Below are 15,258 nucleotides of genomic sequence, written 5' to 3'. Positions count from 1 at the left end.
TGAGAGTTGTTTTAATACTACAGATTCAATGATTTTAGCTATAAAAGGTAGAGCAGAAATGGGATGGAAATTACTGTATTTGGGTAAAGTGTTAGTAGGATTCTTGGGAAATTGAGAAATAGCAGCCTTTAATGAATTGGGAAGTGATCCAGTAGACAGTGATGAGTTAACTATATTTGCAATGGGTAAGGTGATTTCATCTTTGATAGATTTAAGCAAGGAGGTTGAACAAGGAGAAAGTGGATAGGTAGAGGGATTCATTTTGGATATGATCTGAATTATTTCTGTGCTTGCAATGAGTTCAAAGCAATCCCAACTGTAGTTTGATTTTATATCATGCATTGTGGGTAATGAATTAGGGAAGGTATTCACAATGTTTTGAATTTTGTCCTGAAAAAAGTTTTTAAAGGATTCACATAGGTCAAGGGTGGAACTAGCTTTCAGGTAGATACCATGGGAATTATTTTGTTTAGTTAGTGCTTTAACTGTGTTAAAAAGAATTTTGGGGTTATTGTTTGCTTGAGAAATTAGTTTAGAGAAATAAGCTTTTTTAGCTGTGTTAATCGAAAAGCAATAGTTGGCCAATTCAGTGTAATATAAAGTGAGGATTTATCTTTTCTCCTTTAGTTTCTAATTTGCAGAGATTTCTTTTTAGTATGAGTAATGTTTGGGAAAACCAGGGGTCATAGGCAGTTCTTAAATGAGTACATTTCTGAGTGGGAAGCAATTTACCAATGGCGAGAAAAACGGCATTATCCTAAGAATCAATAATCTTGACTGTATTGCTATTAAGAATTAAAAGAAGGAGTATATCTTTAAATTTCTGGGGATCTACTGAAGTTCGTTTCCGAAAGGTGTTTCTGGGAAATGGAGAGTTATTATTTGGTGTATTACAGTTAATGCAGTGGATTAGGTGGTGGTCCAACCATGGGATGGGGGAGATTGATACTGAGGATGAGCTGTGTGTGAAGACAGAAGGATTAATTAATACAAGATCAAGAGTATGTCCAGCAGAATGAGTAGGCAAAGAGATAAGTTGTTGCCAGTCAAGGGCATTCATTGCACTAAGAAAGTTGGCTACCTTTAGACTGAGGGGATAGGTCTACATGTAAATTAAAATCACTTAGCATGAGAGTTCTCATGATGAGGTAAAGACATGGCAAAAAATTCAATGAGGTGAGATAGGTTATGGGTTAAGAGACCAGGAGGGCAATATAGCAAGCAGAGGTTAAAGTTGGCAGAGATCAAAAGGATGATTTTGAACGGATTAGGTAGGCTAAGTAGCGAAAGAGAAAAAGAGTATTTGAAAAACAACAAGGCCATCACCTCTACCGTAGGTGCAGGGGCAATGGCGATGGTAGTTTGTGTAGTTATCAGGGAAGCAGAGATAAAACAAAGAACTATCACCGTCAGATGTCCATGATTCACTAATGCATAGGCAATCTAGGTTAGAAGGGGCTAGTAGGTCGTATACAAATGGAGCTTTCTTAATTATAGATCTGATGTTTATAAGGGAGATAGAGAGAGAATAAATGGTTGGAAGGGAATAATTTGAGTAAGAAATAGGAAGAAGGGGGAATAAAAATCAGATTAGTGTGCGTCTTGGGGAATGTCTGGGATGGCAGAGGTCACCGTAGCAGCCTTGTCCAGTTATGGTTGAGATATGCATGATGTTGAAAAACAGGATAAACCACAGCAGAGGAGAGAGAGTGGGCACATATGAAGGAGCAAACAAAGGGGCATTCTCCTTTGTTTGCGCTCTTTCGTGCGCATGCCTTTGGCATCCAGAGCCCGTTGAAGTAGGGCTGTCACCCGCTTGATGACTTCAACGGGGAGGGGGAGCGTGCATTGGTTGCCACCAAAGCAGTAGCTCAGAGGATGGAACAGGAGCTTCAACCGGGCATCCAAGGAGATTGTCAGCAGTGAGGCACAGTTCCAGTAGGTAGGTCAGGTGAAGCAGAGTGAGGGTTGCCTCCGGCATCCAAGGCCTGTTGAAGTAGGGCAGTCGCCCCTTGATTTGGGGGGGGGGGGGGGGGGTGACTAAGTGCAGCCAAAGCAGTAGCTCTGCAGACTTGAAAGTGTAAATGTGAAACTTATTTACTCTTTCAAGGACTAGGGGGCACTCCATGAAGTTACAAAGTAGCACATTTAAAACAAAATTTGAGAAAATTCTTTCACTCAACACAAAATTAAGTTCTGGAATTCGTTGCCAGAGAATGTGGTTCAGGCATCTAGTATAGCTGGATTTAAAAAAGGTTTGGATACGAAGTCCATAAACTGCTATGAATCAATAGGGAACAGCCACTGCCTGTTGCCAGCATTAGTAGCATTGGATATGTTAATGTTTGGGTACTTGAGATTTGGATTGGCCATTGTTGGAGACAGTATACTAGGCTTTGTGACCTGAGCATATTCTATCCAAAAAAAAAATGTTATCACAACATTAAGAAAATTTTCCTTTACTTTCCTTGAATCGGGTTAAAGTATCCAAGAAAAAAATAATGACACAAAGTATTTAGAAATATTATATAAGGAGTTTAACACTTACAGCTTTATAGTTGGAAAACCTCGAACTCCAAATTCGGAGGCAATACCTGAAAAATAAAAATAATGGCCAATATATTTATTAAAAAGTATTAAGTAAACCAAGCACTAGATTTCAAAAACAAAAAATACAGCAGGCCCTCTGAAATAACATCATTAGTAGTATTTTGGTTCACATGACAGTGCTTTTACAAAAAAACAAAACAAAAAAAACTGGTAGAAAATGAATGAATGCCTTATTTTCTCATTTAAATAAATTAGTCAAAAGCAACTTTTCAGTAGGAGAAAGGAGAAAAATGGTAGTTTTTAATTTGAGATACAAGCATCTATCCTAAAAGAAAATTCTAACTCTGCACATTAAATTTTAGACACAGTCAGTGGTCAAGGAAAAGGCCTAGGCTAATTCCTTTTCTATCAATGTTGCTCCAGGCAACTGTACAGAGGACAGATTTCAAATTTTTGTTTTAAATGTGACTAAAGAGAAACACCTAAGAAACAAATAGCCTGATATTTTCAAACAGCAAGTCAGTGTTCCTGCTTTTTTTTTTTGGTTCATATTTATTGAAATAAAGAACAAGAAGAAAATGAGTTCAAAGGAAACAAACGAAAAATAGTATAACCATAGCAAGAGAGAATACATAAAGCTCAACAGATACAATCAATATTGTGAGACGTGCGAAAGAGGGTCCTGCATCTTTTTATGTGCAATTGCTGTACCAATCTTATCTACTACAGCAAGCTCATATTTAGAATATTGACATATGGCATCTAGTAGATAAAGGAGCCCTGACCGACGTGCCGCAAATGCGCAGTAGAGAGCAGGTCTACCGCGCAGGCGCGGGCAAGCACAGTCAGAGCGTGCCTGTTAACAAAAATGGCACTGGGAGGAGCAGTAGCGGCAGCGCGCGCAAGGAAGGGACCGCCCCCCGGAGATCTTCCGTCTGCGCCATCCGAGGGAAGGGGTTGTGGATGAGCTGAGAGGGGAGGGGAGGGGGAAGGTGAGAGGGGGGAAGGTGAGAGGAGGTGGAAGGGAGAATGGGGAGGGGAGGTGGAAGGGAGAATGGTAGGGAGGTGAGGGGAGGGGGCAGGGGGAGACAGAGGGATGTGAGTAAGTGGGAAGGGTAAGAAGTTGTGGAGAAGGGAAAAAAAGAGTGAGTGGAGGAGGGCTGAGGGAGAGGGAAGGGGTTGTGGATGAGCTGAGAGGGGATTGGAGGGGATGAGATTGAGGGATGGGACTGAGAGAGGGTGGAGAATGACAGAGAAGGGGAGGGAGGGGGAAGTGAGAGTGAGGGGAGGGAAGGGGTGAGTGACCGAGGGGGGAGGAGGATTAGTGACCGAAGTGAATGAGCGAGGGGAAGGGGGAGTGAGGGAGAAAAAAAAGTGTAGAAGGGTGCTGTGTTCGAAAATGGACCGAAAATTTTTTTTAATGTAGCCCGTTATTAAGGGCTTAACGGCTAGTTCTACCATATTGAAATCTAGAACTATATTGTCTTTCCAACGAGTAAGAATCAATTTTGAAACAATGATAACAAAATGCCATTCCACTACCAGATAGCATTGTTTGTATAGCTAAGGATTTCTAAAATACAATGCAAAAGAATAAAAGTGCCTGAAAAAATAAACAAATTAAAAAATTAATTCTGTGCACAAATTCTGTAAATTCTGCACATTTGTCAAAACACTATTTTTGCAAATGATAATCCTGCATTTTAGTGCAATCCAATACTTTCATACAGGCCAATACAGTAAAGTGCGGCCGCAGTTTCCCAGTTTCTAACCCGCTGTGGGCGCACAATTGGGATGCGTGAGGCAATCCCGCGATACAGTATCCAGTTTCACGCGTCCTTAGCGCTTCTTGAAACAGATGCGTAACCCTTTCCGCACGCGGCATGTATATGATATGTTAATGAACGGATTCGCTATTTCCTCCGATACTGTAACGTGCGCTCCGATTATCTCCTTTCTAACCTGCTATTTTGCCGCGTCTTTAACCTGTTAATTTACTGCCTACCCTTTATCTGGCGTTAGTGTGGTGTTCGATCAGCTTCGAACCGGACTGCGCCATGGACAACCTGTATGTTATTGCTCTGGCGCTAATTTTCATTCGGTTAAGAAGGAGATATGCTCGACTGAGAAACGCAGGATCGTGAGGTGCGTTAAAAGTTTTCACACCCTGCAATACTTGTACTCACGAAGTGCCGAGAGAGAGAGAGAGAGAGAGACTGACTTTATAAAGCCTTCACAGAGTTCTACTATTTATTTCACTATAGGAGGGCCAGCTAGTAACTTAAGGTGAAGTTTTGGTGGTGGTTTAGGGTTTTGGGGACAGATTTGCATGCAGAGAGACAAAGTTGAGATTTCTACGGTGTTCTCTTGCCGCTTCAGGCAGCAAACTTGGAAGTTTATCAAGCTAGGGCAAGAGAACACCATAGAAATTATAACTTTGTGAGACTTTCCTTATTCCATATCAAATCCACACTGAAGGGTACTGTGCTGATCGTACATCTCACTCTGCATGTAAATCTGTGGCATACTATCGCACAGTTAATCCTGGGGGAATTCTGCACACAAAAACTGAAAATTCTTCAAACTTTATACTGGTCAAAATAACACAATATACATGACAGTCTTTAAGTAATTACATTTTAAATTATTACAGAAAAAAGTTATTACTTAAAAGTTGCAGAATTTTAAATATTTTGAGCAGAATTTCCCTAGAAATTCACTGTAAGAGTGTCCCTTCCACTTGCTCTCCCTACTCCCCTGGCCACTTTGCCCTCTCAGGCCCCAACTCCTCCACCTGCCAGTATCTCTCCCTTCCACGTCTAGGCTCAACCCGTTCCACTCTATTGCCAGCCCCAGACTTTGACCCTGTTCTCAGTACTGCCCCTCACACAGGCTCCCCTCTGTCACACACACACACACAAGCTCCCTTTCTTTCACACATACATCCTCACACAGGCTACCTATGTCTCTCTCTCACGCAACTCTTCACACAGGCTCTGCCTCACACATACACAATTCCCTTCATGCAGGCTAGCACCCTCACATACACACAATCCCTTTTTCAAACACACGAGCTCCCAATCTCTCACACATACACACTCCCTCTCTCTGAAACCCACACTCAAGCATCCCCCCACCCCCCCCTTTTACCTCCCATGCTCTCTCTCACCATCCCCACCCCCCCTTACCAACCATGCTCTCTCTCACCCTCCCCGACACACATTCTCTCTCACCGGCATGAAGCGGGACGCACTCCATTTGCAGCGAAGATGAAGGCCTGGCGCACGCCATTTGCGTCACACAGGGGCCTTTCCTTTTTGCGGCGAACGGCACGCCGGGCCTTCATCTTCGCTTCGAACGGAGCGTGTCCCATGTGCCGTGCTCTGTTCGCGGCATGCCGGGGTCTCCTCTGCTATTTTCTGCAGAATTTGGCAATTCTGCGCGGGGAGGGGGGGGGGGGATTCAGCACAAATTCTGCACTCCACAGTAGCGCAGAATACCCCCAGGAGTACACAGGGCGAAAATGCCCTTCATTTTAATTAATCCTGCTCAACCACTCCCCAAACCTGTCCCTATGAAAAATTTGCATTCATGCAATACGATACCATTACTATCACATGTGTTATGGCGTTATCGGGGGGTGTTAACACCATAACACATTCTGATGAATGACCTTACTAGTGATTTCCTTCTGGCAGAAAGTATCAAACTGTACAATGAAAAACCTCTCTGGATTTATTTATTTATTTATAATTTTTATATACCGACATTCTTACATTAAAATGCAAATCATACCGGTTTACATAAAACAGAAAAAGCAGGAAAAAATGTTTCCATAGTCAATACAGAGAACATTTATAATAAAATTGTTAACAAAGGCATAAGGTAGGAACTTGAAAAAAGGTTACTTAACAGAAAACGTAAAAGAAAAAATAGTAAATGAAGCACAAAGAGTTGACGTCGGGGAGGGGCATTTTATTTATTTATTTATTAACTTTTATTTACCGACATTCGTGAAGCACATCATGCCGGTTTACAAAGAACTCAGGTGGGAGATACAGTGAAACAATATAACAATATAATATAACAATATAACATTATAACAAAGTGAACAAATAAAACAGTACAAAATGTAACCATGGGAGCCGAATTGAAGGGGGGAAAAGGGGGGAGAGGAGGGGGAGGGTGGAAACTGAGCGAAAACTGAAATGGGGGGGGGGGCAGGGGGGAGCTGGGGGAGATATTACGTTTGGTTTGCGTCAGGGTTTGCGTCGGGGTTTGAGTCATGGTAGGCCTGTCTGAAAAGCCATGTCTTGACTCCTTTCTTGAAATTGTGAAAGGATGTCTCTTGGCGTAGGAGGGTGGGGAGGGAGTTCCAGAGAGTTGGGCCAGCGACGGAGAAGGCTCTCCCTCTGGTGTGAGCTGAATGAGCTGTTTTGAGGGATGGGGTGTGGAGGGTGCCTGTATGGGTAGTTCTTGTGGGGCGATTGGAGGAGCGGTAATGAGGCATTTCATCGAGCCAGGTGTGATTGTGTTTATGTAGGGAGTTGTGAAGGATGGTGAGGGTTTTGTATTTTGAGCGGAAGGAGATGGGCAACCAATGAGCATGGTCACACATCGCAGTCACCCATTTCCCCTCACCTCCTGATGATAGTTCCGTTTCTTTTTTATTATTTAAGATGGTGTTCACTTCTTGCGGGGGCCCAGGATTGGCCTCCCCGCTCGCTGGCGCCTGATGGTGAGGCGCTTTTCAACTGTCGCCGGAGCTCACAGTGACGTCGGGGGAGGGGCATGATTTACAGAGTTTATACAACTGAAAGCCAGTTTGGTTATAGATGGAATTTGTCTGACAAAGCCAAAACACTTTGAGATCTATCAGCTTGATTCTGAACAGCTCAGGCACAGTCTTTTCCTTGCACAATTTTAACTCATGTTCAGGTATCAGAGAAAATAGATCAGGGGCAGTTCTATAATGAGGCAGGGTGATGCGGCTGCTTCAGGCAGCAAACTCTGGAAGCGGCAAAACTGCCGCCTCACCCTGCCGCTAAAACAATAAAGGATCCATGCAGAATTCATCCCCTGCGCAGCTGGGATCTCTCATCTTTGCCATTTTCTGCGCAGAAGCTTACCTGTAACAAGTGTTCTCCTAGGACAGCAGAATGTTAGTCCTCACATGTGGGGGTGACATCATCCAATGGAGCCCAGCACAGAAAACAATTGTCAAAGTTTCTAGAAACTGACTGCCAGACTGAGCATGCTCAGCCTGCTGCTATCCGCTCGTCCACGCGAGGCCCCCCCCCCCCCCTTCAGTCTTGTAATAAAGCAAAATACAAGCAAGAAAAAAACCAAACCGAAGGTGAACCCAACATCTTGGGGAAGCGGGTGGGATTCCTAAGGACTAACATCCTGTAGGCCTGGGAGAACAGCTGTTACAGGTAAGCAACTGCGCTCTCTTAGGACAAGCAGGATGGTAGTCCTCACATGTGGGTAATTACAGAGCTCCCTACTGCCATATTCAACCAGAGAGACCCACAGTAGCGAAACAAGGTGCCAACGGGCACAACACAACTGCAGCGCTATGGGGAACAGGGGTGGTCCCTGCTGCAACAGATCCTTCCGAAGTGGCAGTCTGAGAGGACTGCCCACCAGCAGTTTCTGCAGATCGACATACCACAGCCTCCATGGCTATCCCGGAGCCACCAAAAGTACGGTTTCGGCCTGACTTGCACTCTTCAGAACAATCCTGCCTATCAGAGGGCAGGGCAGGAAAGCATACAACTCCCTGCCCGTCAGTCACATTTGAACAAGAGCATCAATGCCCAGTGCTTTCAGATCCCTTCTGCAACTGAAGAAGTGCAGAACTTTTGCATTGCCAGAAGTCACCAGCAAATCTAGATACGGGCAACCCTAGCAGTCCACTATGAGCTGAAAAGGCTTCATCCACTATCACCCACTTCTCATGGTTCCAAGCTCTTCCTGCTGAGAAAGTCAGCCCTTCCATTGTCCTTTACGGCAATGTGGGAGTGGATGTGTCTAGCAGATGCTGCTCTGCCCACACCATGAGTGCATCTATTTCCTCAGGCACCAGTTGGCTTCTGGTTCCGCCTTGATGACTGATGTAGGCCGCAGTCGTCGCATTGTCTGACATTATCCCGACTGCTCGAACCTCTAGACACTTGGCAAACTGCAAGCACACCAGCTGTTCTGCCCATGCTTCTAATCAATTGATGCTCCACTGTCATTCCTCGGCATTTCAATGACTTTGCACCAGTAATTCCTGACAGTGAGCCCCCCAACCCAGAAGGCTTGCATCTCTCATGAGCACTAACCAATCCAGTCTCTCCAAGGGAACTCCCTGAGACGATCCACCTGCAACCACCACTGCAGTTGGAAGCTCACCTCCAATGGTAAGTGCAACCTCACTGTATAGTCCTGCGAATGCGGACACCACCTGGAAAGCATCATGTGTTGGAGAGGCCAGTATGTCTGCCATCAAACCCAAGACCTGTAGATAAAACCACACTGGTCGGGCGAATAGTCATTTTCAGGGTTTGAACTTGAGCAATCAACTTCTGAATGTGACTCTCTGGAAGAAACACTCTGTCCTGCTTCACAACGAAATGAATGCTGAGATATTCCAGCATATGAGATGGCTGTAAGCTATTCTTGACCAAGTTCATCATGCAGCCTAGATCCTGAAGGAAAGAGACCACTCAGAGAAGCCAGGTGGCTCTCCTCCATGCTCTTGGCTCGAATCAACCAGTCATCCAGATATGGGTGAACGAGGATGCAGTCCTTGTGCAAGGCAGCTACTACCACTACCATGACCTTGGAGGAGGTCTTAGGTGCAATAGTTAGCCCTAAGGACAGGGCCTGAAACTGATGACATCCCAGAATGGCAAACCGCAGGAACAGTTGATGTTCCCAGTGAATGTGAATATGCAGATATACTTCCACCAGATCCAGAGATGTGAGATATTCCCCTGATTATTCTGCTATTATGGCACACACAATCTCCATTCGGAAAGGAGTCACCCTCAAATCCTTTGGAATCCAGGATGGGTCAAAAAAGACACTTTCTTGGGTAAGAAATAGATAGAATAGTGAGCCATATTTTCTTGCGATTTGGGAACAGGAATTATGGCCTTCAAGTCCAATAGCCTCCTTAAGGTAATCTCCACTACCACTCTCTTCTGAGGGGAGTTGCATGGAGAAATCATAAAGGCATCCAGAGGTGAAGGAATTCTAGAGCACAGCGATCCCTTATTTCCAGGACATATTGGTCCAACGTGATCTGGATCCACCTCTCATAAAAGTGCCCACCTATCTCTTGCACCAGCAGGCGAGTCTGCAAACTTTCATTGAGAAGAAAGTGAGGCTCCGCTCCCGGAGCCCGCATCCTTGTGATACCTTCTAGGGCGAAAGGACTGAGACCTACTGAAGGAACAAGGTCTCTGAGAAGATCCCCCCCCCCCCCCCAAGGATGAAATTGCCTGTAATCTCGAGAGCGGACACTTGCCTGAAAATGCATGAAGACAGCTTCTTATCCTCTGGAAAATGAGGGACCTGGGCTATTTGCCTTCTTCTCCAGCTTACTACCAAATAAAAAAGAATCTTAAAGGGCAATTTAGTGAGATTGGATTTAGAAATGATGTCTGCCAACCAATTTCGCAGCCACAGCTGACACCTAGCCACTATCATGAAAGCAACCCCTCTGGCAGCAGTGCGAACAACATCACAGCCCACATCAACAGAGGCAACAGCTCCTGGTTCCATTACCTCTCTGCTATCTGAACCCACTCTCTTAGACTCCTAAGAGATGCAGACTAACTCAAGCCAATAGGGGACAAGAAGCAATTTGCAAATTTATCACCATCGCCTCAATGGCTTGCTTAAGGATAGCTTCAATCCATTTATCCCGAGCATCCTTTAGAGCTGCCCTTACTTCCATCAGAATGGTGGTTCACTTAGTGAGAGAACACACCTGCGCATCCACCTTTGAGAAATGTAACTGCTCTCTTGCCTTAGGATCCAAGGGATACAAACCCACCAAGGTGCGGGTCCCTTTAAAAGCTTGCCTATGGCATGCTCCATTTCAGGTCAATCAACTCTTGAATCGCATACGATTTAACCTTTTTCATGACTTCATTTTTGTGTTCCTCTGTTTACCTTGCAGTAATTAGCTAACAGCAATACTATTCTTCCCTTGAAAGATCTCATGCAAACTAAATACCTAAAATATATGTTTCTAGGCCTTTCACCTCAGATGTGTGACCACTTTAAACCTCTAAAGTATTAATCTAATGTACAATCTAATGTAACATGTGCTCTCTCCCATAAGATACTAAATTTAAGTATGGGTCAGGAATCAATCTTGTATTTAGCAGCATTTGCTATCCTAGGTGCTTCCATCTAAATATCCAATCCTGCAGTAATATAATCATTCTGCCTGTACCACAATATCTTAATACCCCTTTTTAAAACAGGATGGAATTGTATCAGGAAAAAGAAATGCAGGTACAAAAAACAGGTGGTCATTTTTCAGATGGAAATGTAAAAAATCTAGGGGAAAAAAAAGCATATTAAAAAATGTATATGTTAACCATGTCACACTAAAAAGAACTAAAATGTCTCAGCTTTGTGTAGGTGTATAAGATTAAGCCTATTGCTATTTAGCTTTTATAAGTATGGAGAATGAGATTACAATATTACCTATGTTTTTTATGCTCAGCAACATGTTATAATTCTGTCACTACATTTTGTAAATTAACTCTCTCCCACTCTAAACTTGGCATTGTAAAAAGCACTGCATTTCAACAGTGTTGTGATTCACTTCCACTGCCAGTTCACTATAATGGTGGTATTTTAAACCAGTTACAAAAAAGGAAGAAAACTTAACTGAAGGATAAGACTTGAAATAAAGGCCATATAAGCTGCAGATAATACATTTGTGACTAGTTATATTCCCTTTATTGGTTCAATACAAACTAATAACGCAATCGGGGAATCAAAACAAATGTGTGATGGTCGGTACTAGTCTTATGGGTGAAAACAGTTAGTTTGGTTAAAACTCAGACTGTACACCAATACCGTTTTTACTTTAATATTACTTCGTGAAAAATGGTCGCGTCAGTGGCAGCACTCCGGAAGGCGGAATGGAGATAGTTGTTTCTTCTTCATCTGACGATAAGGGTATCGGTGTGGAAGGAATGGGGCCACCAGTGGAAAGGCACTGATTAAATCGTCCATTCTGGCCAGTAGTGATGCAAGAGCCATGGGTATCGGGTCAGTGACCAGCTCAGGAACCGGCACCAGTATCGATGGAGGTTTGAACCCCCGGAGTGCTTTTCCAATGGCCTCTTGGATCATCTGATCCAATTCCTCGCGGAAACCTGGAGCCCCGGTTCCGGAGTAGAAGGCAGCACTGGCATAGCCGGAGGGTCTACCGGTGACAGTGGAGTCACGGCTTCCGGCACCTGTCCAGATGGGGAACGCCTGTGTGACCCAGACATAGAAGAGGACGGGGCCTTTTCTGGATGGGATTTCTTTGTCAGTGGCTCAGACGACATCGATGCCAAGGGCTTGCCTGAGCTTTTCAATGGTGGTGTCTACGCTTTTCATGGTGCTCTCCCCGGTCCTTTTCCCGTGGAGAGACAGAAGGAGTCGACAACCGCGGAGTCGTCTAAGTCGGTCTGGAAGCAGCGATTTCACGGTGCTGGCACGAAGTAGACTGCACTGGTTCGACGACGTCAAAGCTATCGATGGAGTCGGGGTTTTAGACCGAAAGAGAAGTTCCATCTTCTCCAGCCAAGCCTTGCGACCGTTTGGGGTCATTTGGGCACATTTGGTGCAAGTTAGGACATCATGGTCTGACCCCAAATACATCATGCAGACGGTATGAGGGTCAGTGATGGACATTATTCGAGTGCAGTCAGGGCATAGACGGAAACCTGACACCATGGTCTCGACAAAATTTAGCCGCGGTGCAGTCGATGGCCAGTAGGCCGCAAGGGAAAAAACTCTGAGAATCGACTGCAAGCAGGTAAAAAAAAAAAAAAAACACAAAAAAAAAAACCACTTACCGTTCGACCGCAGAGTAAAGATAGATAGGGGGACCCCTGTGGGGTAAACATTTTGAAATTTTTTTGAAGAAGTTCCATGAGGAAAATTCCTGTCAGGAATATCTGAAGAGCTCCTTAACCCGTGTGGCTACTGCTGTGCGGAAAAAAGAAGACTGAAGGGGGACCCCTGCTGGATGTAGGATTGGTGCTATGCTGGGCATGCCCAGTAGGTGCCAAAGTTCTAGAAACTGACAAAAATTTTCCGTGATTGGGCTCCATCCTGATGATGTCACCCATATGTGAGGACTACCATCCTGCTTGTCCTGTGAGAATTATAAATAACTTTTTTAAAAATATCACAGCTTGCAAAGAACTCAAATGAAGGTGTCACTTGCAACTAAACTGGTTTACTGATACTTATTCCTACATATTTAAGTAAACTAAAAAATGACAACAGTATAATTATTCAAATACAAAGACAAACCATTCAAGAATCGAAGACTATCAATCATTCTGATGAATTCTAGCCAGCTCCTGACCACTCTGTGTGTTGTGACTATATATGCCCTCTTCTTTCCCCCACTTTTCAACTCTGGCTAGAATATGACCCTAACTCAGGTATGGTTCCACTTTCAACCAGACATGTACAACTCAAAGGTAAATTCAGCCTCAAACAAAAAGGACACTGAAGAGACCAAGTTCCAGTCTAACTTGCATACTAAATCTACCTGTGGGAGTTTGATGGACTAGCATCTCCTTCTCCCTACCAGCTATGTTAGGTTCAGCATTCTGTCCAGCTTCAGAATCATCCATCTGCTATTTTTAGCCCACTTTCTGGAACATAATCCTTACTAGGAGGGATGGTGTTCAATTCTAGTTTCTACTTGGACTCCTCCCAAGATGCACCTTTTTTGTTCTGGTTGGTTTCATGTTTAAAACAGAGAATAGCCCCTCAGATATATGCGCAGTTTCTTATACCTTACCATTCTGTTCTATTCTGAATTTAGATACCCTTCACAGTTATTTATAAAGGAAAATATGGATTTAAGAACATAAGAAATTCTCATGTTGGGTCAGACCAAGGGTCCATCAAGCCCAGCATCCTGTTTCCAACAGCGGCCAAACCAGGCCACAAGAACCTGGCAAGTACCCAAACACCAAGAAGATCCCATGCTACTGATGCAATTAATAGTAGTGGCTATAAACCGGGGTGATATGTATACTATACAGGAACCCCGGTATATAAATTCTTTAAATAAATAAATAAACAAACTTGATTAATAGCAGTTAATGGACTTCTCCTCCAAGAACTTATCCAAACCTTTTTTGAACCCAGCTACACTAACTGCACTAACCACATCCTCTGGCAACATATCCAGAACTTGTGTGTTGAGTGAAAAAGAATTTTTGGTCACCGCTCTGTACCTTCTCCATCACAACTATATATTTCTATGCATGGATTAAGTGTTAATTCTTATATATAAACACACACAAACTTCTAAATAATATTCTTAAATGCAATGAAACCTGTAAATTAAGACAGTTTGGTCATAAAAGGCACCTTAAGAAAGCTTGTTTAATGCACAAAAAATCCTTAATTTGACTAGTACAAAACAGGCAATTGAAGTACTTAGTAACCAAGACCGTGGAAAATATTTCACATGTACAACAATTAGCAATTAAAATAAATCAAAAGCTTTGACTTTATTTTTCAAACACAAAAACTTTGCAAACTGTCACTGTATTAAAATTAAAACTGAAATGACTTTACCCACAGCTCTGGTTACAACACTGCAGCACAGGCTATTTCAGTCTGCATTTCCTTTCCAAAGGAACAGGCGGCACTGAACGTTAAGCAGCAATGAGATTGAATCTAGCATTGTGGACAGATTGAGCACTCTTCAGGGCCTCACAGCAGCTCTTCCCGTGCCCTCCCATGGTCTCTCTCTAGAGAGGATATGTATACATACATGTGTACCCATATGTGTACACCATTCCCCCACTTCTGGTCTTCCTGCCTATGCCCTGGTTGTCAGAACCAGGGAGGAAAGGAACCAAGAAGGAAAACTAGGGGAGAAGATAGTAACCTGAACTGAGAAAGGTGTGGAGGGAAGGAGATGAGGAGAGAAAAGAGGGGAGAAAAAGGAGATTGGCAGGGAGAAGAAGAAAAAAAAAGTCATGAACAGAGCACAATTTTCTGTATGCTAGTATCAGCCTATAACAATCTCATTTGCAAGTTCACTAAATATGAAAGGCCATAATGGCTTTGTGAGTGGTGAATTCACTCTCTCTCTCAAACCACTATTCATGATACAAAAAAAAAAAAAACAAAAAAAACTTCCCACTACAGAATTTCTGGCCACTACTGTGTCAAATCCTCGGTCAAGTTAACTTCACTGTACTATATAACAAAGGAGACTACATAATATATTTTCCCATACACAAATGAGTAAGTTTTCAAAGCAGTTACGCACATAAAATTTGCATATATATGTGCCCAAGTAGCTTATATTCGTATATGTGCTATTTTATGAACATCAAACGTGCATGCCTATTTTCAATTTCATATGCACATTTAACTGTGCAAAATATGGGCGATTTAGGAGTGTTCCAGAGTGGGCCAAGTTCACGTGTAAGTTGCTATTTT

General features: G+C 43.4%; 1 protein-coding gene across 4 annotated transcripts in view; it reads right to left on the bottom strand.

Annotated features, from left to right (window-relative positions):
* TMX3 (thioredoxin related transmembrane protein 3) overlaps nt 1-15,258 on the bottom strand; it is a 306,294-nt gene that overhangs the window by 234,857 nt on the left and 56,179 nt on the right. For all 4 annotated transcript variants that reach the window (XM_029590913.1, XM_029590914.1, XM_029590912.1 and 1 more), the window contains exon 5: nt 2,549-2,594. In XM_029590913.1, the coding sequence (XP_029446773.1) occupies nt 2,549-2,594 (46 nt within the window). The remainder of the gene's footprint in view (nt 1-2,548; nt 2,595-15,258) is intronic.

The sequence above is a fragment of the Rhinatrema bivittatum genome, chromosome 2 (assembly GCF_901001135.1).
Source record: "Rhinatrema bivittatum chromosome 2, aRhiBiv1.1, whole genome shotgun sequence".
NCBI lineage: Eukaryota > Metazoa > Chordata > Amphibia > Gymnophiona > Rhinatrematidae > Rhinatrema > Rhinatrema bivittatum.
Note: the sequence above shows the minus strand (reverse complement) of the source record. Positions and strands in the feature narration are given on the sequence as shown.